The 24,187-nt window shown below is 39.1% G+C and overlaps 2 protein-coding genes across 2 annotated transcripts; both read left to right on the forward strand.

The window, feature by feature from the left end:
* The first annotated feature begins 824 nt into the window (after positions 1 to 824).
* LOC121761122 (protein PIGMENT DEFECTIVE 338, chloroplastic-like) lies at positions 825 to 4,940 on the forward strand. The gene is made up of 8 exons (XM_042156717.1): positions 825 to 1,755; positions 2,917 to 2,991; positions 3,082 to 3,153; positions 3,234 to 3,314; positions 3,401 to 3,498; positions 3,605 to 3,730; positions 4,116 to 4,164; positions 4,236 to 4,940. The coding sequence occupies exons 1-8, from the start codon at positions 961 to 963 to the stop codon at positions 4,413 to 4,415; spliced, it is 1,476 nt and encodes a 491-aa protein (XP_042012651.1). The 5' UTR covers positions 825 to 960; the 3' UTR covers positions 4,416 to 4,940.
* A 9,949-nt stretch (positions 4,941 to 14,889) lies between these two features.
* On the forward strand, positions 14,890 to 17,798 carry LOC121761080 (polyadenylate-binding protein 5-like). Its single transcript, XM_042156673.1, has 7 exons — positions 14,890 to 15,196; positions 15,457 to 16,232; positions 16,296 to 16,373; positions 16,533 to 16,622; positions 16,730 to 17,014; positions 17,102 to 17,323; positions 17,391 to 17,798. Exons 1-7 carry the CDS (start codon positions 14,953 to 14,955, stop codon positions 17,604 to 17,606), a joined length of 1,911 nt encoding a protein of 636 aa, XP_042012607.1. The 5' UTR covers positions 14,890 to 14,952; the 3' UTR covers positions 17,607 to 17,798.
* Positions 17,799 to 24,187: the final 6,389 nt, after the last annotated feature.

Genomic DNA, 24,187 nt, shown 5'->3' on the forward strand with positions numbered 1-24,187 from the left:
CGTTCAAAAGTGGGATCGAAAATTGTTCCATCAATCAGTTTTCCCTTGTAGTGTATGTCAACCCCGTCACATTCGTGAACCTGCGATGGGGCAGCAGTTGAGGGAATTATTGATAAGGTATGAATCCTATCGGAGCTACACGGCAAGAAGATAGTCGCTGATGGTGGCGGCGGGGCTGGGTAAGGGTTGAATTGGTGACGGTAAAGCTCAGGATCATACGCTGACACGAGACCATCGGTCGGGACTTGCTGGTCGGGAACGGGCTGGACGTAATTCTGCGGCAGTTCGTTGGGCGGGTCTGCGTGCGCGCCCCAGTTGTAAGGCCGGTATGGCTGCTGCCAATCCAGGGGGTCAGGTTCTGGCCTCAGTGACAAACGCCTTTCGTGTTCATCAAGTCTTGCCTCGAAACGCACCACCCTGGCAAGTAGGTGTTCCAACATCGCTGCAGTTTGGTTTAGCTGTTGGCTTCCTGGCAGTGGCAGTACCGCCGGGACCATGGACGCCGTTGGAGGGCTTGTCATGTGCAAGGGCTCCGTGCGACTCACGCCCATAGATGAGATGACCATAGCGATGTCGAGAACTTTCAAGGAGACCTGCCCAACACCATCTTTGTCCAACAAACGTTGTCCTCCAATCATTCGGTTCTGGGGAAGCACTTGCAGAGCAGATCTCGGGAGTACCTTGTTGTCCCTCAACATCTCACGTGCCTCGTCTTGAGATCCTTCACTCTGTTCAATTTCATCGCTCACATCTACCCCGACAGCAGTGTTGATGGCAACATCGGTGATGCTGTTGGGAACATCGTGAATTTCTTTGGGAACATCCGCACTCAATGCCAATAAAGAAAATCCAAATAGTGGGTGCAATGCACCCACGGCGCACGAAATAACTCCCTAGAAACGGATAAAAAGAAGCGGCAAAGAAAATACGCCGTCGACGAGGTGCGCAGGATAAGCAGCGATGCAGCTGACTCACCACACCTCTTGTAATAAATCATCTCTCTTCACCAATCCTTCTCTCTCCACCGCCATTTCCCCGCTCTCCTCCTTCTCCCGTTCAAATTCTAGCACAAATTTAAAATTACCAAAACTCAGACGCACCCACGTCCCACTCTGCACTAAAAATGGAGTCTTTGAGGGATCCAAGGAAACCCCTTTTCCCAAAAAGGCTGAGAGCGACGAAGAGCTAGAAGAGCTTGAGCTGCTCAACAAGCCCTCTCCGAAGCCAGTGAGCGATTTCGAGGCTGTGGAAGAGGAAGATGTGAAGAAGGTCGATGCTGATGAGATTTTAGCCCCTTTCTACAAGCTGTTTAGGTCACCAGAGGAAGAAATTGATCAAATTGACGGTTCAATTGAGGGGAAATTGGGGGAAATTGGTGTGGAGTATTATGAGCCTAAGCAAGGGGATTTTGTGGTGGGGGTGGTGGTTTCTGGCAATGAGAATAAGCTTGATGTGAATGTGGGTGCAGATATGCTGGGGACAATGCTGAGAAAGGATGTGCTGCCTTTGTATGATAAGGAGATGGGGGATTTGCTGTGTGATGTGGAGAAGGATGCTGAGGAGTTTTTGGTTCGTGGGAAGGTGGGGATTCTGAGGAACGACGAGGCGATGGGCGGTGTGGCTTTGCCGGGGAGGCCTGTGGTGGATGTGGGGACTGTTCTGTTTGCTGAGGTCTTGGGAAGGACTCTTGGTGGGAGGCCGTTGCTTTCATGTAGGAAGCTCTTTAGGCGGATTGCGTGGCACCGAGTGAGGCAGGTTTTTTTCTTGCTGATCTGTTTGCTAGGATATGGATTCTTGAGTATTGTTTTTGCTTCTTTTTATGCTTGTGTATTGTGTTTCATGAATTATTAGAGGGTTAGAGAAGGAGTGTTGATGCTAATGATATTGGAATTGGGGGATTGGGTTAATGGCAATGTTGGAAGAAGAATGGAGAGCTGTTAAGATGATGTGTTTTCACATTGTTTCATGTATAAGTGAATTTTGGGGCATATTTTGGATGGCGTTTCTGAGTTTTTTAGATTAAAATATTGGGGAATTGTGTTTTTGATACCTTACTTTTTCAATGTCTGTGGCTTATGTGTGATGGCATTGAATTTTGAATATGAATTAAGTTGTTGATGCTAAATTGCTAATGCAATTGGTATTCGGGATTGGATTAATGCCTAATTTGGAAGAAGAATGGTCAGTTCTTAAATGATATTGTCATCGGGAGTACTGTAACCATGTTTAGATTACTAAAGACTAGTAGTGCATTGAGAGGTGACGTCTCAAGGGTATTGCTCCTGCGCTCAGGCCCCCTAGTTTTTGTGTTCGCTGGTTTGATCCTATGGTTTGCTAGTTTTCTTTCTAAACGTAACAACTCCATTTGTGCTTAATACAACCTTGTACTTTACCACCATTACCTTCTTTTAGCAATCGGTGTATAGCTGTAGTCAGCTGTTTGGTGCCTCGAAATACAATGAAATTAGAGTTCATTTTCACTGAACATATAATGGTTTAGACCATCTCTATCATTACGTGAACTTAAGAATGTAAATTGTGTCTTTTAACGAATTTAATATTTAGGTGGTCGATATTCATGCCATTTCGTTGACTTAAGAGAGCCATTGTCAAGAACTCAGCTGCTCTCGTGATTTGTGCAAATATAGATAGCATTGCTTAAATCACCACAATATTAGAAAAGTAGCTCAGCTAGCTGCATCTCGTTGAGAGTCTCAGTTCTTCGACTTTCCCTTCATAACCATGGGTATTGTTTATTTGTCGTAGTTACTTTGTGGTAAATCATTTTCTAGGAGAAATGTCCATTTTCCACCCACATAGCTAGTATTGCTTAAATCACAATATTAGAACAGTAGCTCAACTTACCTGTAAAATCATCTCACCATTCTTGAAGTTTATATTGGCCGTTCTTGGCAGATTATGCAACTAAATGAACCAATTCTGGTTAAAATCACAGAGTGGAATACGGGCGGTCTCCTTACAAGACTGGAGGTGAGCTCCGTCTGTCTATATCTCAGATTCATGCTTAGCTAGAAACCACCTTATCTAATTCAATGGTTACACATGATTTCTGTCATTCAGGGGCTGAGGGCTTTTCTTCCAAAAGCCGAATTGATCAACAGAGTTAACAATTACACAGAACTTAAAGAGAATGTATGATCAATTACAACTCTCTTTGCTTGGCATGTATAGTTATATTACTAAAAGATAAGGGAGATATCTCGATGATGCAGGTTGGAAGGAGGCTCTACGTGCAGATTACTAGAACCAACGAAAACACCAATGACTTGATACTCAGCGAGAAGGAGGCTTGGGTTTGCATTTCTCGTTTTAATGTTTGTTTCTTGCTCTGCAGCAACTTTTTGCCTGATGCTGTGTCGCTTCGTTTCCAATTGTGCAGGCGATCATGAATCTTCAAGAGGGAACACTTCTTAATGGAACCGTCAAGAAGATTTTCCCGTATGGTGCACAGATAAGGATAGGCGATACAAATAGGAGGTGATCACTGCATTACTGAATATGATATTTCTTGAATGTGATTTGCTAACTTCCCGAAATCTCGACATTTATTTTCTTCTTTCCAAATGATTGCCGTGTTTGGCAGTGGATTGCTGCATATTTCAAACATATCTCGAGGGCATATCACTTCTGTCAGCGACTATCTTGCAGTTGACGATGAGGTTAAAGTTCTTGTTATAAAGTCGATGTTTCCAGGGAAAATCTCTCTGAGGTATGCCGTTTTTCTTATTTCACGCCTACAATTTGCCGAAGTCTTTGCTGTTGCATATGATGATGTAGGAAACCTCATAGCTTCATTATATTCTGTTATTACCGATAATCAACGAATTGGCCTAAATTATCACTAATAGTTGTTTAATTCGGACTTTCAAGCAAAACGAGCTCTTAGTAATCAAGAAAGAGAGACTTTAAGTTTGAGCCAGACGAAGTTGTATTCGGTAGCTTTTCCATTGAGAAGTCGTATTTCCTCGTCCAAGTTTGAGCTAGACGAAGTCGGACTTACAATGCTCGATTTTCTATGTTGGAATCTTTCTTTGCACGAATGGTACTTAGCTTCTTCTCTTTTATCCTCTTATATTTAATCTTTTTTCATGCAGCATTGCTGATCTCGAAAGCGAGCCCGGTCTATTCCTGTCGAACAAGGAGGTATTATTTTTATGTTCTGAAGAAAAAACAACTCGAGGCATTTGCCGATCATCTTTTTCTTTTCCGTGCAGAAAGTATTATCGGAGGCTGAGGATATGGCGAAGAAGTACAGGCGGAGGATGGCAACTGTCTCCCCCAAAAGAAAGATAGAAGCCCTCCCCGTGGACGGCCTTCCATTCGGAGACGAAGAGAAGCTCTACGCTAACTGGCAATGGTTCAGGTTTGAGAGAAACAACGAGCTCAACCCGTGAGTACTCCAGAAATCCGGGTGGAATGAGAACCATCAAAAGAAGAAGGGAAGGAGGGCTGTCTCTAACGAGACTTCCCTCCTTCCTCGTTCAACATGCCGAGGAGGTGTTCATCAAGACGGCTGTCGCTACAGTCCAAATGACTCTGCTGTTGTTAGCACGTTCTTCATCAAGACGAGAAGGGACTCGCTCGTGCAACAACCCCTTCCCTGGTTCTTGTAAATCGAGCTCCTCTTACCGTAATCTCGATTTTTTTGCACAAAATGTTATAGTTGTTGTTTATATGAAGAAGAAAAGAAGCATGGTAGGGTTAGAGAAAAAAAAATCCATGTTTTCTTTCTTCCATTCTTCAGTTTCTATTGAATGCTTCAAAGTTTCATCAGGATAGGATTTTTTTAAAGGTTGTTTATGTTTTTAAAAAAAATTGAAATCTTGTTTCATTTGTTTGGTGTGTACTAGTGGAACCCACAATTGTCAATTGACTTGTAAGAAGATAATAAAAAATAATCACACTTTTCATTACACTCTTCCAATTCCAATGGATGCTTCTAGTCCAATTCATTTAATTAAGAATCAAGTGATATCAAATACTACTCCTAGTACTATTTAAATGGAAGGATCTATTAAAGTAACCCATGAATATTGAATGTATTTAATTTCATAGTTGTGTATATAATTGATTTTAGTTTTCAATTTCTTCACCTCTCACTCTCTCTCTCTCACGCATTAGATTAAAAAAATACAGTATATGAAATCTCAAATCAGATTTATTACTATAGTAGTACGTACTAGTATTAATTAAATAGGATAGGATATGATGAATCTCAAATCAGATTTATTACTACTAATTAGTGAATGAATATATTGTTTCCTTTGATAGGGTAGAATAACTATTATAATTAAGGGTGCATTGTTGAATGAATAGATTGTTTCCTTTCCTAAGTAGATAAATCATAAATTATTATAAATAGGGGTGCATTGTTGAATGAAGCAAGCAAAAGCAGAGATGAATGGTTTCGATTTCTTTGGACAGCTACCACTAGAAATAACCATAGATATAATCTCCAGACTTCCAATCGAACCATTATCCGGTCCAAGCTCGCCTCCAAGGCATGGCGTTATATGTAATCAAGTCTCACGAGTTTGCCGAGTCCCATCTTTCTAAACACGAACACAAACACGACACTTTCTTTGTACGAAGAGGGATTCGATCCCATGATCTCATGGTCCCCAGTCCCACTTCCATAACCAACTGAGCAAGCAAATAAATATATAATCGATCTTACGCATATAAAATATATACTCGAAATACAAATAGTTGGGGGTCCCAAGGATCCCCCATCGTATAACGTATGTCCGCCTCTGGTTGGAAGGATATGGAAGCAGCACCACCACCGCCACCACTAAATCCGGCACGGGCACGTTGGCAAAGTATAAGCCCCTACTCCCAATATAGCTCGTCGGCCATCGGTTTAATGTTGCTTTTGGGCCCCGTTCGGAAGTCCTTTTGATATGCAATCCGGTCACTCATGAGTGCGTGAGAGTTTTCATCCCTCATTCTCATAAAGTTTTTAATCCGGTCGGTATATTTGAGGTCGACCCCAGCTATCTAAATGGCAGTGTTAGTTATGGATTCGGGGTGAGCAAAAAAAGCAAGCAATATAAACTAGTTTATATCTCAGGGTGTTATGAATACCAAGTATACACTCTAGGAACGGGACGATGGAGAGTGGGCATGAGACCACCCAAAATCAGAGGTATAGTCCGCGGTAAAAGAAATTGGGCATCCGTGGACGGGAAGCTTTACTGGGTACAAGATATGAAGAATATTTGTTGTTTTGATCTTGAAAGCGAGGTTTTTACCAGTTTCTCGTCCCTATCAAGTTGTAGGTATTCATGTTCGAATAGGTTGTTTCTTGAGGAGAGTGTGTGTTTTGGAAGAGGGCTTGTGTGTATGTGATGCTGCAAAATCCTCAATGTATAATGTGGATATGCTAATATCATAATATGGATAAGGAGGAGGTTGGAGATTGCTATGTAGGATACCTAAGGATAAGCTTAGGGGAGATATGCATATGTCTCTTCCAATCAAAGTGTTGGGTAACACAATCTTGATGGCATCCAAAGAAGGCTGTGGTAAACGATATTGGTACGACACTAACAACACTTCAACCACTCAAATCGGCTATATATGTCGCTCTCGGCTCCCTCAATCAACAATATACCTATGCATGCCCTTTCAATCCTACTTTTGTTTCACTCAAAACCTTGTTCCAACACCAGGACAAAGTTATCATTCACTTCTTTTGATTTTAATTTCTAGGTGTTAGGGAAATTAGTGATTCATTTTCTTGTTAGATGGAATTTATGATGCATTACTTTTACTACTTTTGATTTAGTCTTCGAAATGCATAATTAATGTTTCTATAAGAGGAAATGAAACTTAGACACTCCATCCAATTGTGGTTATTTTGGCGTCTTGGAGCATGGATTAGAGGATAGTGTTTCCTTTTCCGATGTTTTTTTTAAAAAAGATGATTGATAAAATCAGTGACAAGGAGTGGTTCGAATACATAGAAGACATACACTTTAAGATCAGGTCACCGGTGTGTTTCATGGTTCTCTTTCCTTTTTGTTGAACTTTTGCTCACCTTTTCTGATTTGAGCATTTTATACTCATAAATAAAAAAGCTAATACTAGTATATACATGATGCACAAAAATATCTCTCCATTTCTTCCCAATATGAATGGTCATGCATGATGCCTTTGTTATGATTTTGAAATGTAAAATACTGTTTTCTTATATTTGGATCATTACTTATAATCGACACTATTTATTTTAATTTCTTAGTTGTAATACTCTCCTATTACATATATTCAGATAGAGATTGTGTTATATTGCTAACTCATATTTAAATTGATAATTACAACTAAATGAAATCAAGGGTCAACATCTATCATTTTCGAGTATCAATGCATCAAACAAAAAATATGTCAATTATGGTATTTATGTCAATTAACAATAAAGTAGTTATAACTATTTTTTAAAAATATTTCAAAAGTTTAGATGCATATAACTATCTCAATTTAAATTATTTTTTCACACAACACATATAAAATTAAAGATAATGTTATAATGATTCTAACGAGATCTCACTTGCATATATTCCGATGTCAAAATTCGAAAAAAACTATTGAGTTTTCATATTTTTGTAGTGCCAGATTAATGTAAACACAACTAATACTATAATATGTCAACACAATACATATAAAATTTCAATTCGAAATTATGTTGACATATTCCAAGCATCGCATTGATATATTTCATACACTATATTGATATTTTGGTCCAAAACCCTAAATTTAATAATTCTTTTATCTTTTTGAATTTAAATAATAATAAAACGAAATTACACATGACAATTTATAGACCATTAAATTTCTAAAATTCTATGGTTTAAAATTAGTTGTAGTTAGCCATTTATATATCTCTACGTTGTTTCCTTTTTGAGTTACATGGATTAAATAAAGGGTGCATTGTTGAATGAAGCAAGCAAAAAAGCAGAGATAAATTACATTAATGGTTACGATTCCTTTGGAGAGCTACCACTAGAAATCACTATCAATATACTCTCCCGACTTCCCATCGTAACCCTTACCCGGACCAAGCTCGTCGAGTCTCACGAGTGTGTTGAGGCCCATCTTTCTAAACACAAACACAAGCACAAACACAAACACGAGCACGACACTTTCTTTGTACGGACTAGCTTTGGAGGTTCAAAAGCATACAAATTGTTGGAATACGGAATCGGCACCACTATATGCCGGGCTGGCCGATTGGCAGAGTGTAAGCCCCTCCTCCCGTATAGCTCGCCGGTCAAGGGTTTAATGTTGCTTTTGTGCCCTCGTTCAGATGTCCTTTTCGTATGCAATCCGGTCACTCGTGAGAATTTTCAGTCCTGATCCGTTCGCTTCATGTGTGGTCGACCACGCCAAATATCTGGATGGCAGTGTTAGTTATGGATTCGGGGTGAGCAAAAAAAGCAAGCAATATAAACTAGTTTATATCTCTTGGTGTTACGAATACCATGTATACACTCTAGGAACAGGACAATGGAGGGTTGGCTCATAATCAGCGGTAGGGTCCATGGTGTTAGGGAAACTAGTGATTCATTTTCTTGTAGTATGCATTATTATTTAATCATGTTTTGTTATTAAACTATGCCCATTCCGTCTTTTAAAAATTTATAAAAATTCTTCCTCACTAATGATGTATGATCCATTTTCCATTAATATTTTCTTACTTTATCAAATTCGAGTTCATATTTTTAAGAAACGGATGGAGTATTATTGTATCAAATTCATTATTAAACTTTAATTGTTCCAAAATGAATTCTAAAAACTTACATTTGATTGAAGGCTTTAATTTATTTTTATGCAGTTTAGGTAACATTATTTAGCACGAGATTTTCAATAAATTTCCTTCGCTCTTGAACATAATACAATTTTTTATAGGCAAGTAATGCAACGAAACCACTCAATCAAGAGATATTTTATTATTATCATTCAACTAGAATAAGTAAATTCTGCCTGTGGTAAAGCATAATCCGTGTATCACCACAAGCGCGAACAAGATTTTCTAAAGTTAAATTGTGACGTGTATATAATTACAATCTTTAAAGAAAACTAACTCGAAGACCAAAAGAAAGAATATGATCCTCATTGGTAAGTAAAGATTTAAAGTTTTTCTCACCGACCCATGCCCTCCATTTTCCAAAGAAATATCTACAAATGAATTTTTTATGCATATTTCAAGTGGTGTAATGTTAACAAGTTACTGAGAGGTCTTTTACCTATGCTGCTGTTGTTATGCATATAGTAGTACTTAGATAAGTTCTTTGAGATAAAAGATCAAATTGCATTTATTAAATGTGGCAAAACAAATCTTGGAGATGAAAAAGAAATACCAAACGAGGACATTGTGCAAATTTTGTTTAAAAATCCATAAAAAGTGGATTTGTCTTAGATTAGTGTTTTGACCAAAGTCAAACTTCTTTCACAGAGAAACATAGAATCTCTATCTGAGGAAATGGACATGGACCATCGATCCAAATGAACACCAAGGTATAAAATGCACCATCCCATCCTCCCACCAAAACTGTTAGAAAATACTATAATACAAACAATTAAAAAGGCTAATACTGAAAATAAAAGGCGGAAGAACTTTGAAGACTACATTGTAATATGCATGGTTCTCCTTCATGTAACCTATCATGGGTTCTTAATTTAGACAAAATCCTAATTCTAATCTAATTCTTATTATAGTCCTAAAAGATATCTATGCAAAATATATGGATATATTCATAAGGTAAATAAATCTAATCCTATCATTTGTGATTTGAGTATATCTTCTTACAAAAACCAATATGAATGGTCATGCATGATGCTGGCCTTTGTTATGATTTTGAAATGTGACATACTTCTTTCTTGTATTTGTATCATCACATGTTGCCAACTCGTTTTGTTATCAACACTTTATATTTTAATTTCCGTTTGTAATACTATTACATATATTTATAGAATCATAGTTCTCCTAAAATTAATGTAGTGAAACTACTTAATAAGGGTAAAAATGTTGCGGTCAATGCATAATTTACATATATTTTCCTATGATCATAAATTTAAAGGAAAGGTTTCGTATTTTAAAATAACGAATATACAGTATAATGTTAATTTCTATGACTAATGAATTTTTTCTCCTCAAGCAAACTAATCACATGAGTAAAATATTCTAATCAACTAAAGGAGATCAACTCCAAATTTCGATTTCCATATCTCTAATCACATGGAGTAAATAAGGGTATATTGTTTCCTTTTCTAGTTACATGAATTATTATAAATAAAGGGTGCATCGTTGAATGAAGCAAGCAAAAAAGCAGACATGAATTTTAAATAAATTGGATGAGTGATTTAATTTAGAAGATATATTTGGGGATAATGGGTGGAATATATAACAAATTATTTAGTAGATATTGGTGTTGGACAAACTAAAAAATATTTTAGTACTATTTAATTTCTCAACTTATACAAAATGATAGAAACTCACCCATTTTTATAGACATTCCTCACTTATTCTAGATATCTCTATTCTACACTTTGATAATTTATATAAATAATTAGATAATATTTAACAAAATAATACTGTATATAAATAATTCTACTAAACAAATCTAGATATTTTGATACCTAATTCTAGAGGATTCAACATATGGATATTAAAAACTGTCAATCTAAATATATTCATTATTTTAAATATGGGAACTTTCCTTAGAATTTATGCGCCGTTTTTAATTATAATGCTTATTCACCGCAACTTTCATATCCACATTAATTAATTTCACTTCTTTTCTTTCAAGCTATATATTTATAATAGTATAATTAATAGCAGTAAAATATTAATTGATGATAAAAAAAACTAGCTACTACGACAAATATATGGTGCACAAAAATATCTCTCGTTTTCTTCCCATTGTTCCCAATATGAATGGTCATGCATGATGCTGGCCTTTGTTATGATATTGAAATGTAAAATACTGATTTTTTGTATTTGGATAACCACATGTTAGTAGCTCGTTTTATTATCAACCCTTCATATTTTAATTTCCATTGTAATACTATTTATTTCATGTATTCAGAGATCTCCTAAAATAAAGTGTCATAAGGGTAAAAAAAGTCGCGTGAATAATTACATAATTTACATAATATTATAAATTTAAAGGAAAGTTTTCATATTTAAATAATGAATATATATGTTAATTTTCATGACTAATGAATTTTATGCACGAGTAAAATGGAAATATATATGATTTTCTAAACAAGTAAATTAGATGGATTCCAAATTAGATTCTATATACATATATTTATATAATTTCCTAATTAGAATAAGTTATAGTATTATATATGACATCTCAAATTTTAAATCAGATTCATCGTTAGTTGAATTATTAATAAGTTAGGGTTATTGTTGAAAGAAGCAAGCAAAGATGAAACGCAACAATGGTTTCGATGTCTTTGAAAATCTTCCACAAGAAATCACTGTAAATATAATCTCCAGACTTCCCTACGGTAGCATCATCCGATCCAAGCTCGCATTCAAGGCATTCCGTGACGCGGTCAAATCCCGGGACTTCCCCAGGCTCCATCGTTTCAAACACGAACACGAACACGACACTGTCTTCGTATGCGTGGAATTGTCGCGCAATGTCGTCCACGACCCCGAGCACGGCTGCGTCCTCGTAAACCACACAGGCTCACACTCGTTCAAAATTGTGGATTTAATGAAAAACGGAACCACCACCACCACCCCCGTCCCGTTGCCCCCGTTCCACACGTTGGCCGAGCACAAGCCTCTCCCGTGTTGCTCGTCAGCCGAGGGCTTGATCGTGCTGTGGTGGCCGTGTTCGCAAGCCCTCTCCGTGTGCAATCCGGTCACCCGTGAGTACGTGAGGGTTGCCATCCCGGATGAGGTCAATCCTGCAAGATACGGCCGCCTTGCGGACATTAGGTATCTGATGCGAATCAAATAGTCTACATTTTTCTCCATTAGATTCCATGCATTATTTTATGGGATATTGGTCTCTAAAACTATAAATTTTAGTATTTCCCACAAACTTTAAAATTGGTCTAAAATATCACAAACAATATATTCATTGTGTTTGTTATTTCCCAAACTGGCCCAATATGATATTTTCGGCAAAAACTTATTCTATATGGGTAACCGTGAAACGTTTATGGTATTTTAAATTACTTTTTAAGTTCGTGCCAAGTAATATTCTCTCCGTTCCATGTTAATAGAGTCATTTTACTGTTTTCGGAAGTTCCAAGTTAATTAAGTCATTTCTATTTGCAAAAAGTAATCATTTTTTTATTTTATTCTCTCTTCCTTTATCCACCATCTATTTAACACATTATTCTTAAACTTCGTGTCAAAAAAACGCTTCAATTAACAAGGAACCGAGGGAGTATAAAAAGCCACGTTTGATTTAGGTGTGCCAAGAAGGATAAACAAAAAGTCACATACATTAATCGAATATGGTGATTGACATGTTGTGGGAAATAACTAACAGAATGTAAAGTTTGTGATATTTTAGACAAAATTATAAAGTTCATGAGAAATACCATAATTTCACCCAAGTTTAAGGTTTTAGGGACCAATATTTGTTATTTTATTTGTTTGAACTCATTAGTGTACATTTGACAACGTTAGGTATCCAGTCACCCATAGACGTCGGGTGGAGCGCGACGACGTTAACTATGGATTCGGATTGAGCAAGAAAAACAAGCAATTTAAACTAGTTTGGATAGTACGGGGTAAAAAATGTCAGGTACACACTCTAGGGACAGGGCATTGGAGGGTGGGCCGGAGCCCACCCAAAATCGCAAGTAAACAAAATTGTGCATCTGTGGGCGGGAAGCTTCACTGGCTACAACACTGGGAGAGAGTTTGCTCGTTCGATCTTGAAAGCGAGGTTTTCACCAGTTTCTCAGCTCCGCCTCGTCCCAATGGCTTTCGGAGACTATGTGTTTTGGAGGAGTGTTTGTGTGTGTGTGATTGTGCTGAGGATGGGATGAGAATGTGGATAATGAGGGGAGAAGGGGATTGGAGTGTGCAATTTGTGATACCTAAGAATATGGTTGTGAGAGATATGAAGAGGTCTCTCCCAACCAAAGTGATGGGTAATGACATGATCTTGATGGAGGCTAGAGAAGAACGATATTGCTACGACAACAACACCAAGACTACTCGAGTTTGCCATGGTTTTGGCTCTTTCAATCAAAATAGCATTGCATGCCATTTCAAGCCATCCTTTGTTTCGCTTAAAACTTTGCTTGAACACAAAGAGTTCATTTACTCCTTTTAAGATAGAATAATTAAATAGAATTTGAGTATTGCTAGAATTATTGATTTATGTATATTTTTTTAAAAAATTATATGGGCAGTAATGTGGCTATTACTCAAAAGGGACACATATAAAATGTTGCCCAAAATTTGTCTTATTTGTTAGTGTTAGGGAATTTATTGCTTACTAGCTAGAGGGATTTCTGATCTTTTACAGTGTTTTCAAATCTACTCTAATCTTTGTAAAAACACTATCAATTATATATCTAATTGATACGAGTATTCTACCATTATTTATTAGTTTAGATATATTAGGGATTTGCATATCTTTTCTTATATTTGTTTCTTGTTTCCTAAGCTAGTATTCTAGTATTATAAATAGGGCTAGGTTGTTATCGTTTTAATGAATAATTCAATGAATATATTATTTTCCACAAACTTGTCTTGAGTAACAAGAATATCATATTTCGTTTCCAAATTGTTGTTCATCGGAGAACGTCCGAAAATCAGCAATTCGTGAGCTTTCCTTCGAGCACGTCGAAGGTTCGATCACCTTATCTCTCCGAGAAGTTAGCCATCCGGCCTCGTTACGGAGAACGTCTGTAACACTAATCTTTTATCAAATCTATCATCTTCAATTTTGGCGTGACATATCACGCTGAAAACACATGTGTACATTCTTCCCCATTTCATTTATATCCGCGGATCAAACCATTAAAAGTACGAACTATTTCATTTTTTATCCGTTCTTAAAAGTGGTGTTTGGTTTCCTAGATAAAGTGGTATCAAGATATAATATAGAATTGAGTTGTGAGATTATTTTAGTTGGACGAGACTAGCTATGACTAATTATCTCATGATTATCCATCTATGATTGACTTGTGAGAGTGAATCTCATGAACTAAACACACTACATATTTAATCATGAGATACAATCTTGCAAACCGAAGTATGAACTTTTTAATTTTGAAAAATTCAAACAACATATTACCCATATACATCATTTTATTTATAACTTATACCATTACCATTAACAACTTATACCACTACAATAATGTGGACCTTACTCTCCACTAACATTATTTCCAATGCCCTTTCTCTCTCTTTACATTTTCCCTTATTTATTAAAACTCATGCTGAATCTATTGTTCATACTCCCTTTACTTTTTTTCCTTATTTATTAAAACTCGTGTCGAACCTATTGTTCATATTTTTTGGGACGGAGAAGGAGACTAGAAACTGAATTATCTGATAATGGTTTGATAACAGTTTTAAAGTTGAAAATATTATGAAAAGTATGATTGACCCAATTTATTTGAAGATGTAAATAAAATCTAGTGTAAAATGAGTAATAATCATATTTTGACTATATCAAAAGAAAAACAAATCACAAATAAAACGGAACAGAATGCCATGTCATCACTCCCCAGCCGCACGCTGATTTCTTGTTTGAATCAGTTAGTTGCAACTCAACCGTATAAAACACCAACCACAACGTTTTCCTTCGCCTTCAAATTTTGGAATTTTAGAGAGAGATGAGAGGCTTATTATTCGAATCGATCGGAATTCTAGATCACATGTGATTCCTACACCGTTACCAGCTGTCGATCGCAATCCTAGATAAGAGTTAGGCTTTCGGCATGGCGGCGACGGCGATTCCGCCACCGGCGTTGATGGCGGCAGCTCCGGCCGTGACTGTGCCGGGCGCTCTTTTCCCTAACTCGTCGCTCTACGTCGGCGATCTGGACGCCATGGTGGACGAGAGCAAGCTCTACGATCTGTTCAGCCACGTGGCGCCGGTCGCCTCTGTCAGGATTTGCAGAGATGTGACGCGCCGATCGTCGCTCGGATATGCCTACGTCAATTTCAATTCTCCGATCGACGGTGATCGCAATTCACTCTGTTTTTAATTAGCATGCATTTCCAATTGATTCCTCCACATGTTTTTTTTTTGGAATATGATTGAATTAATAGTGATGATGGTGTGATTTGATTATTCAGATCCCCAATCTGAATTGTGTGCGTACAATTTTCCAATTCTCTGATTTTATCAATTTTGAGCTATTTCCTTATGATTCCCATTTAGCTTAGTGATGATAGATAAAATTTTATATTTGATGGCTTAAAATTGTGGTAATGTGCAGCTTCTAATGCAAAGGATGCTTTGAATTTCACTCATGTAAATGGAAAGCCAATCCGGATCATGTTCTCTCACAGAGATCCTAGCCTCCGGAAAAGTGGATATGCTAATCTCTTCATCAAGAATTTGGATCAAGCAATCGACACAAAGGCGCTCTACGAGACCTTCTCTGCCTTCGGAACTGTGCTCTCTTGCAAGATCGCGGTCGATCACAACGAGAACTCGAGGGGCTATGGCTTCGTGCAGTTCGACAAGGAGGAAGCCGCGCAAAACGCCATCCAAAGGCTGAATGGCATGTTGATAAACGACAAGAAAGTCTACGTGGGGATTTTTGTGCGTCGACAGGAGAGAAACCGGGGGAAAGGATCGCCAAAATTCACGAACGTTTACGTGAAAAACCTGTCCGAGAGTGCCACGGATGAGAGCCTTAGGAAAATGTTCGATAAGTTTGGAGGGATCACTAGCGCGGTGATCATGAAAGATGGCAATGGGAAGTCGAAATGCTTTGGCTTTGTGAATTTCGAGAGCCCTGATTCTGCAGCTGCTGCAGTTGAGAATCTGAACGGATCCTCATCCGATGATAAGGTGTTGTATGTTGCAAGGGCTGAAAAGAAGGCGGAAAGAGAGGCGGAACTCAAGTCTCAGTTCGAGCAGGAGAGGAATAGTAGGTTCGAGAAATTAAAGGGTGCTAACCTTTATTTGAAGAATCTTGATGATAGTGTGAATGAAGAGAGGCTGAAGGAACTATTTTCAGAGTTTGGAAACATTACATCAAGCAAGGTACTTTTTAAACACACAGATTTGTTTTAAATGTTGCTGATATGTTTTCTGCCTCTGTGTTAGCTCGTGCGTGATTTGAATGGACTGAGCAAAGGTTCGGGTTTTGTGGCATTCGCTAGTCCTGAAGAAGCGACCAAAGCTGTAAGGCGATTCTTCAATCATGTGTTTTTAGATTTGAAGCTTTTCTTGGAGTTCATTTGGTGCACTATGCCTTTTATATGTAGAACATAGATTGTTATTTTTCATTACATTTCAGTTTATTTTTTCTTGAGTTGTTAAGAGCTCTTCATTACATTGCAGTTGAATGAAATGAATGGGAAGATTATTGGGAGGAAACCTCTATATGTTGCAGTGGCTCAAAGAAAAGATGAAAGGAAAGCTTGGCTGCAGGTAAATGCACTACCTTTGCAAGATAGTTTTTCCATAAGTAGAAGAGAGTTTGAAGTTTGCACGACATTTTGCGTTATGATTGAACAACCGCGTCTTGCTCTGCTCAGGCACATTTTACTCAGACGCGATCCTCTGGCAGCATGTCTCCACTTATGCCGGGGTTCCACTCCAGCTCACCGAGGCATGCTCATCAGCAAGTTTACTTCGGCCAAGTTGGTCCCGGGCTCATCCCTCAGACGCCCGGGTATGGATTTCAGCAGCAGCACATGCCTGCTCTACAGCCGGGAGTCCCATCGAATTTCATCTTGCCTTTCCAACTTCAGCAGCAAACTCAGCCCGGTCCCCGGCCGGATCCTAGGAGAGGTGCAAATTCTCCACAGCCTCAGCAACAGGTTTCTTCGTCCTTCCCATGTCTCTTCAATGATGGTTTGTTCGTATATGTGTACTAATGCGATGTGTGCGCGCGCGTTTGTGTGCAGATGTACGGAAATCAAGGTTTCAACAGATACATGCCGAATGCGCGAAACGGCATCAACCCCTCCATGGTTCCTCAAGGCCTAATGGGACCAATGATGCCACTACCTATTGATGCATCATCTCCAACATCGGGAGCTTCTCTAGACATCCCGATTTCACTGCCATTGCCTCGACCAACCCTCGCATCAGCCTTGGCATCTGCTTCACCAGAAAATCAGCGCATGGTTAGTCCATTTCCATCGCACCATCTCCTATCTTACCCTTTTCATCTCATAGATCCAAACACTGCAGATGCTCGGCGAACAACTCTACCCTCTGGTCGAGCGCCTAGAGCGTAACCACGCAGGAAAAGTCACTGGCATGCTGCTGGAGATGGACCAAACTGAGGTGCTTCACCTGATAGAGTCACCGGACGCCCTCAAGAAGAAAGTCGTTGAGGCGATGAATGTACTCCATTTGGCATCGAGCGGGTCCGACATCGGCGATCAACTTCGATCCTTGTCTTAAAACCAATAAGCAAACCACCCATTTTTTTGCCTTTGCTAAGGTCTTTATTTATTCTGAACTCAAAATTATTTTTTGATGCTGCTTAGATAGATATATTAATTTTGTTGGAAAGAAATCTTCCAGAACCATATAATTGACAAAATTAGATAATTTGATTTAGCATACCATGTATAGGGATACTAATTACCATGATTGTTTCTTACCATATGAGTGTAATCTCTAGCCTATAAAGAGGCGTATAGTTCCTCCAGTAAATACACACAATATTCAGAGCAAAACCATTGTTTAACATGGCTTCAGAGCAGGTTAAATCCTAGGTTAAATCCTAGGCTCAGAAAAATATCATCATAGCCTTATCATTCCAATCCCGACCAAACGTTTAGATCAAGCGAGAAAACCAGATTCCTACATCAAGATGTCAGACGAAAAACCCAATATTGAATCGTCCTCAAACAGATTGAGGGCAAGCAAGAATGTCATTGTGGCATTTAAGCTTAACAGGAGGAATTACCCGTTATGGTCTAGACTTATGAAAGTTCAGATCGGATGCAGGGGAGTCCTTGCACACATCACAGGCAAACCGGCACCACTTGAACTGGGGAGCAAGGAGTATGAAGAATGGGAGGAGGCCGACTTGATAGTCTTTTCCTGGATTGTGGATAATATCGAGAACGATATTATTGCCGACTTTGCACATCATCTAACATCTAAGGCGATTTGGGATAACCTTGCAACAACGTTCGAGAGTGAGGCAGATCTATACCTCATATATGACTTGGAGGAAAAGGCGAATTCAATCAAACAAGGGAGTATGGACTTAGAAACATATTACCGAAAAATCCACGTGATGTGGATAAGCGTGGACTGGAGCCAAAAATCACCAGTGGACTGTTGCGACAAAGGAATCAGTCAATTCCGAGTGCACTCGAACACAAGAGATTATTCAAGTTCTTGTCGGGCTTAAACCAGGAGTACGATAGCATCCGACGGGACATTCTCAAAGAAGTCTATCTTCCCTCGGTGGAGATCGTGTATGGATGGGTGAAGAGGGAAAAGGCTCGACAAAAGCTCATGCCACCGGTGTCCCCAACATCGATTGCAGACAGCCACGGCAGCGCCGACTCTTTATCGGGAGGAATCGGATACGGCTTCGGAGTTCAAAGCCAAGAGCCACGGACAATCCTTCAAATCTTCGAATACTTGTATGAAGTCTATATTTTCCCTAGTACATGTTGATGTGTGGGGTCCTGCACCCATAGTTGGTAGTAATGGTTTTCGATATTTTGTGATATTTGTTGATGATTGCACTAGGATGACATGGATTTATTTTTTGAAACACAGGTCTGAAGTAGTTGATAAATTTATCCTTTTCTTTAAGATGGTCCAAACCCAGTTTCAAACCACAACTAAAACCCTTAGGTCTGACAATAGGCGGGAATTTGTTAATCAACACATGTCTCAATTTTTCACAGGAATAGGCCTCATCCACCAAACCACTTGCTCCTACACACCTGAACAAAATGAGATAGCAGAAAGAAAAAACAGAATGATCTTAGAAATCACCCGAGCCCTACTCATTGATTCTAAAGTTCCTAAACTTTTTTGGCCAGAAGCAATTGCCACCTTAGTCTATCTTATGAACCGCCTTCCCACTAAAATCCTAAACAAAAAAACACCACCCGATATACTATCCAAACTTGCCAAAATTCTTGAAAGCCTAAGCCTTCTCCCCAAAGTTTTTGGTTGCTCAGTGTATGTTCATATTTCCAAACATGAAAGGTCTAAACTATCACCCTGTGCCACTAAATGCGTCATTGTTGGGTATGGGATAAACCAAAAGGGATATCGGTGCTACGATCCAATGTCAAAGAGGGTAGTTACTACCATGAACTGTAATTTTTTTGAAACCGAATTCTATTACCATAACCACCTTAGTGTCAGGGGGAGAGTGATTCGGGTAGCCCTGGGGAGGACTACCTAAGTTGGTTTGTGTCACCGCCAAATCTCTTGAACGAGAATCCACCAGAGCCGGTTAGCATTGCCGTCGGACCGGTCTTGCCCATGCCAGAGTTCGAGTCTTTCGTGTCACTTCCCGATGACTCTTCTCATCCGATATCTGAGGTAACCCCTGTACCAACTGAGGTCAGTACTATTTCAGCTGACACTATTGAAGATACATGAGATAATACTATTGATGGAGATACCTGTCAGTATGTGCTTCCATATCGTAGTACACGAGGAATTCCCGCGAAGAGATTCTCGCCTGAGAAAATAGGCAAGAAGAGTCGTTATGCAGTTGCTAATTGTGTGAAAGGGAATCTGACAAAATGGCTAGGGCCTTTGAAGCAGCCCTATATGAAGAATAAAACATTCCATGTATAGCAGAAGAAACGTGGAAAGTCAAACACTAGAGGGATGCAATGCTTGTGGAGATTAAAGCATTACTGAAGAATGGAACTTGGGAACTGAGCAAACTACCCAAATGAGCAAAAACTATAGGATGCAGATGGGTATTCACAATCAAAGGGTGACCCGATGGATCGATTGACCGTTACAAAGCTAGACTAGTAGCTAAAGGATACACTCATACGTATGGTATGGATTATGCTGTGACCTTCTCACCTGTTGCAAAAATCAATACAGTAAGAGTTCTATTCTCAGTTGTTGCTAAAATAGACTGGCCTTTACATCAATTTGATGTAACCAATGCATTTCTGCACGGAGAGTTGACCAAGCCTGTATACATGGAACCCCCATCTCTGGGGAATTTTGTGAGGGAAAAGTCTGCAAGCTCAAGAAGACTCTGTATGACATCAAACAATCTCCAAGAGCTGGTTCGGAAGGTTTACTGAAGTGATGAAGAAATATGAGTATCTGCAGAGTAATTCAGACCACACATTATTTCTCAAGAAGAAGAATGGAAAGATCACATGCCTCATCATCTATGTAAATGATATGATCATTACAGGAGATGACGAGGAAGAAATATGTCAGTTGAAGGAGAATCTTTTCCGTGAGTTCGAGATGAAGGATCTAGGTCTCCTAAAGTTTTTTTTGGGGATTGAAGTACTGAGATCACGACAAGGAATATTCATCAATCAAAGAAAATATGTCATCGACTTACTTGCAGAGACTTGTATGCTCGACTGCAAGCCTGCAGAAACACCAATGATGCAGAATCATGGACTACAAATCAAGGAAGAAGGGAGACCAGCTGATCGAGGGAAATATCAGCGGCTAGTAGGAAAGTTAATCTATCTTTCTCATACAAGACCAGATCTAGCTTATGCTGTTGGGGTAATAAGCCAGTTCATGCATGCACCACAGGAAGAACACTAGGAAACAGTTCTGAGAACTGTTTGATATCTGAAGGGAACAATTGGATATGGAGTACTATTTAAAAAAAATGAGCACCTAGAGATACATGGATATACTGATGCAGATTGGGCAGGAAACCCGAACGATAGAAAATCTACGGCATGGTACCTCACGTTCATTGGTGGAAATCTGGTGACATGGAGAAGTAAGAAACAATAGCACTTTCAAGTGCTGAGGCTGAGTTTCGTGGAATCAAAAGTGGACTAACTGAAGTACTATGGTTGAAGAGAATCATGACCGAGTTGGAGTTAAAGTCTCCACAATCGTGCAGACTATTGTGTGATAATAAAGCTGCTATCATCATTTCTGAAAATCCTGTTCAGCATGATCGAACAAAACATGTGGAGGTGGATCGACTTTTCATTAAGGAGAATATTGAGTCGAAAATTGTGGAACTACCTTATGTCAAATCTGAAGATCAACTGGCGGACATCCTGATGAAGGCAGTCAACACGAAGTCATTTCATGAAGTATTGGGCAAGCTCAGTATCGGTTATCCCGTCACATAGCTTGAGGGGAGTGTTGGAAAGAAATCTTCCAGAATCATATAATTGACAAAATTTGAGAATTTGATTTAGCATACCAAGTATAGGGATACTAATTACCATGATTGTTTCTTACCATATGAGTGTAATCTCTAGCCTATAAAGAGGCGTATTGATACGATGATTATTATTATTATTATTATTATTATTATTATTATTATTATTATTTAGTTAGTTAATTATAGATTTGCATATCTTTTTCGTATCTTTTGTCTTACTCATTAAGTTAGTATCCACTATTATAAATAGTGGACATTGTTCTTTAGTTCAATCATTCAAGAAATATCAATTCAGTTTATCCTTTATCGTTACTTTATCTTTTATTGTACTTTATTTTCCGCAAGTTCATCTCGTCAAACCCTAATTGACCGAGAACCCTAGGCTGCTCGACGGGAGGATCCCGCGAACGAACCTAACCCTTCTCCAGCGACTTCACGCTGCCGGAACCGATACGAGTACCCTCGTATCATCTGGTGCTTTCATTGAGAGCTCATCCTCAGTATTTCCACCATCATGTCATACACCTACACTGACTACGTCCATCGCCAGTTCAATAGACCGTTCCTCTCGCCACTGCCCATGCCGAGCCCCACATCGTGTTTTTACCTCCAGAGCCAGAACGTGCAATTTGGATACTCCTATCCAGACTCACCATTGTTATATCCGCAACCTCCCAATCAACCGGATTGGCAATGTCTCCCAACGACCAACGATGTCGGCCATATGGAGCCTCTCAACATGCCACGTGATCCAGTGACGCCGGAGTTTGAACCGAACCTAACGGTGGCTGCCTTGGCTTCACAGCTCGAGCGTTTGACTGCTACTATCAAGCAATTGACGTCTCGGATGGATGCAAACAAACGCTGCCTGGGCGATCCACACGCCGCGACAAGACCTCCACCAGACCCTACAACCAGTGTCATGTACACGGAGCTGGTATCGTGTCCACTACCACAGATGACAGCCGCCGCCCCAGCTGATCTCCATCACGATCCATCTAGAACCTCGCTGCCTGTTGTCGGTGTTATCCCGCCTCCACCAGCCACAATATTTCTGTCGTGCGACTCCAATTTCGGGTATGACTCGATGGAATTAATTGTCGTTGATAATGATGAAGAGGAAAAAAATATTATTCATTCTAGTGTTGATGTTAGTGGACCAATTTATGGTAGTAAAGATGACATAAATGATCCATGTAATGTTGTTTTTACTTGCCGAGAACCTATACATGTGGTAGAGCATAACAAGTTGGATATTACAATGTTGAGCAACAAGATTGATTCTTTTTGTTGAAAGAGGACGAAGATGGTTCCATTGAGAATATGAAGAAGGTAATTGCCTGTGAATATGTGGTTTGGCATGTTGGTGATGTTACAGGTATTAATCATCGATCAACTTTCCTCGACGCCGATGCCCGGTTGATTCCTCTGCAAAATGACACTCTATGCTTGAGCATTCATGGACGCATTGATGCAGGGAGACGCTCAACTATTCGGTGTATGTTTGACCCAGGAGGATTCCTCGACACTCATTGTTGCTTCATGGTGCCCACCTTGGGGACAAGGTGGATTTCAACCGTGGGGGAGTTGATACGATTATTATTATTATTATTTAGTTAGTTAATTATAGATTTGCATATCTTTTTCATATCTTTTGTCTTGCTCATTAAGTTAGTATCCACTATTATAAATAGTGGACATTGTTCTTTAGTTCAATCATTCAAGAAATATCAATTCAGTTTATCCTTTATGTTACTTTATCTTTTATTGTACTTTATTTTTCGCAAGTTCATCTCGTCAAACCCTAATTGACCGAGAACCCTAGGCTGCTCGACGGGAGGATCCCGCGAACGAACCTAACCCTTCTCCGGTGACTTCGCGCTGCCGGAACCGATACGAGTACCCTCGTATCACGTATAGTTCCTCCAGTAAATACACACAATATTCAGAGCAAAACCATTGTTTAACAAATTTCCGTTTTTGCTAGGGCTTCTTGAGTGATTATTTTTTATATTTATTTTGACACGTGCTCGAAAACCGATCAAAACTAGTTCAAACCGATGGATGCTTTTCGTCGAGCTCGCAAATTTGTGCGGGGGAGAAGATGGGGTCGGAAAGTGCGTGTTGTGCGAAGGAAGGATCAACGGGGAGATGCATTTGGCCAAAGTGGAAGTGCAGTTTGTTGATGGACCGGAGAGTTTGCAAGAAGAGCAACTATTTCACATGGAGAAGGGCTCTTGCATGAAAAAAAATGATACTAGTATTTAGTTTATTGGTTTAGATTGATTCAATTAAGTAATTTAAGATTCGTATTTATCTCGAAGATAATTGGTTCATTCATTCCAGGATTTACACAATAATATTTGAGTTTATCAATTAGATTAGGATTTCATTACAAGTTTATCTATTGTGGAGTCGAGGCCTATAAAAAGGCTTCAGATTGTCGATTGTTTCCAGATTTCGATAATAGAATTTTGATGTGTTTTTGGTCAAGTTTATTCTTGCATACGCCATTCCGATTACTTATAGCAAAATGTTCGTTCTTGAAATAGTTTATCGATTTATACTAGTTCGAGATTTCACCGCGTTCGTGGCATCATTCACTCTACCATCACATAATTCCCTACCTGTTTCGTATTGGTTCCGGGCAAGGCTCACA

The sequence above is a fragment of the Salvia splendens genome, chromosome 13 (genome assembly GCF_004379255.2).
Source record: "Salvia splendens isolate huo1 chromosome 13, SspV2, whole genome shotgun sequence".
Taxonomy (NCBI): domain Eukaryota; kingdom Viridiplantae; phylum Streptophyta; class Magnoliopsida; order Lamiales; family Lamiaceae; genus Salvia; species Salvia splendens.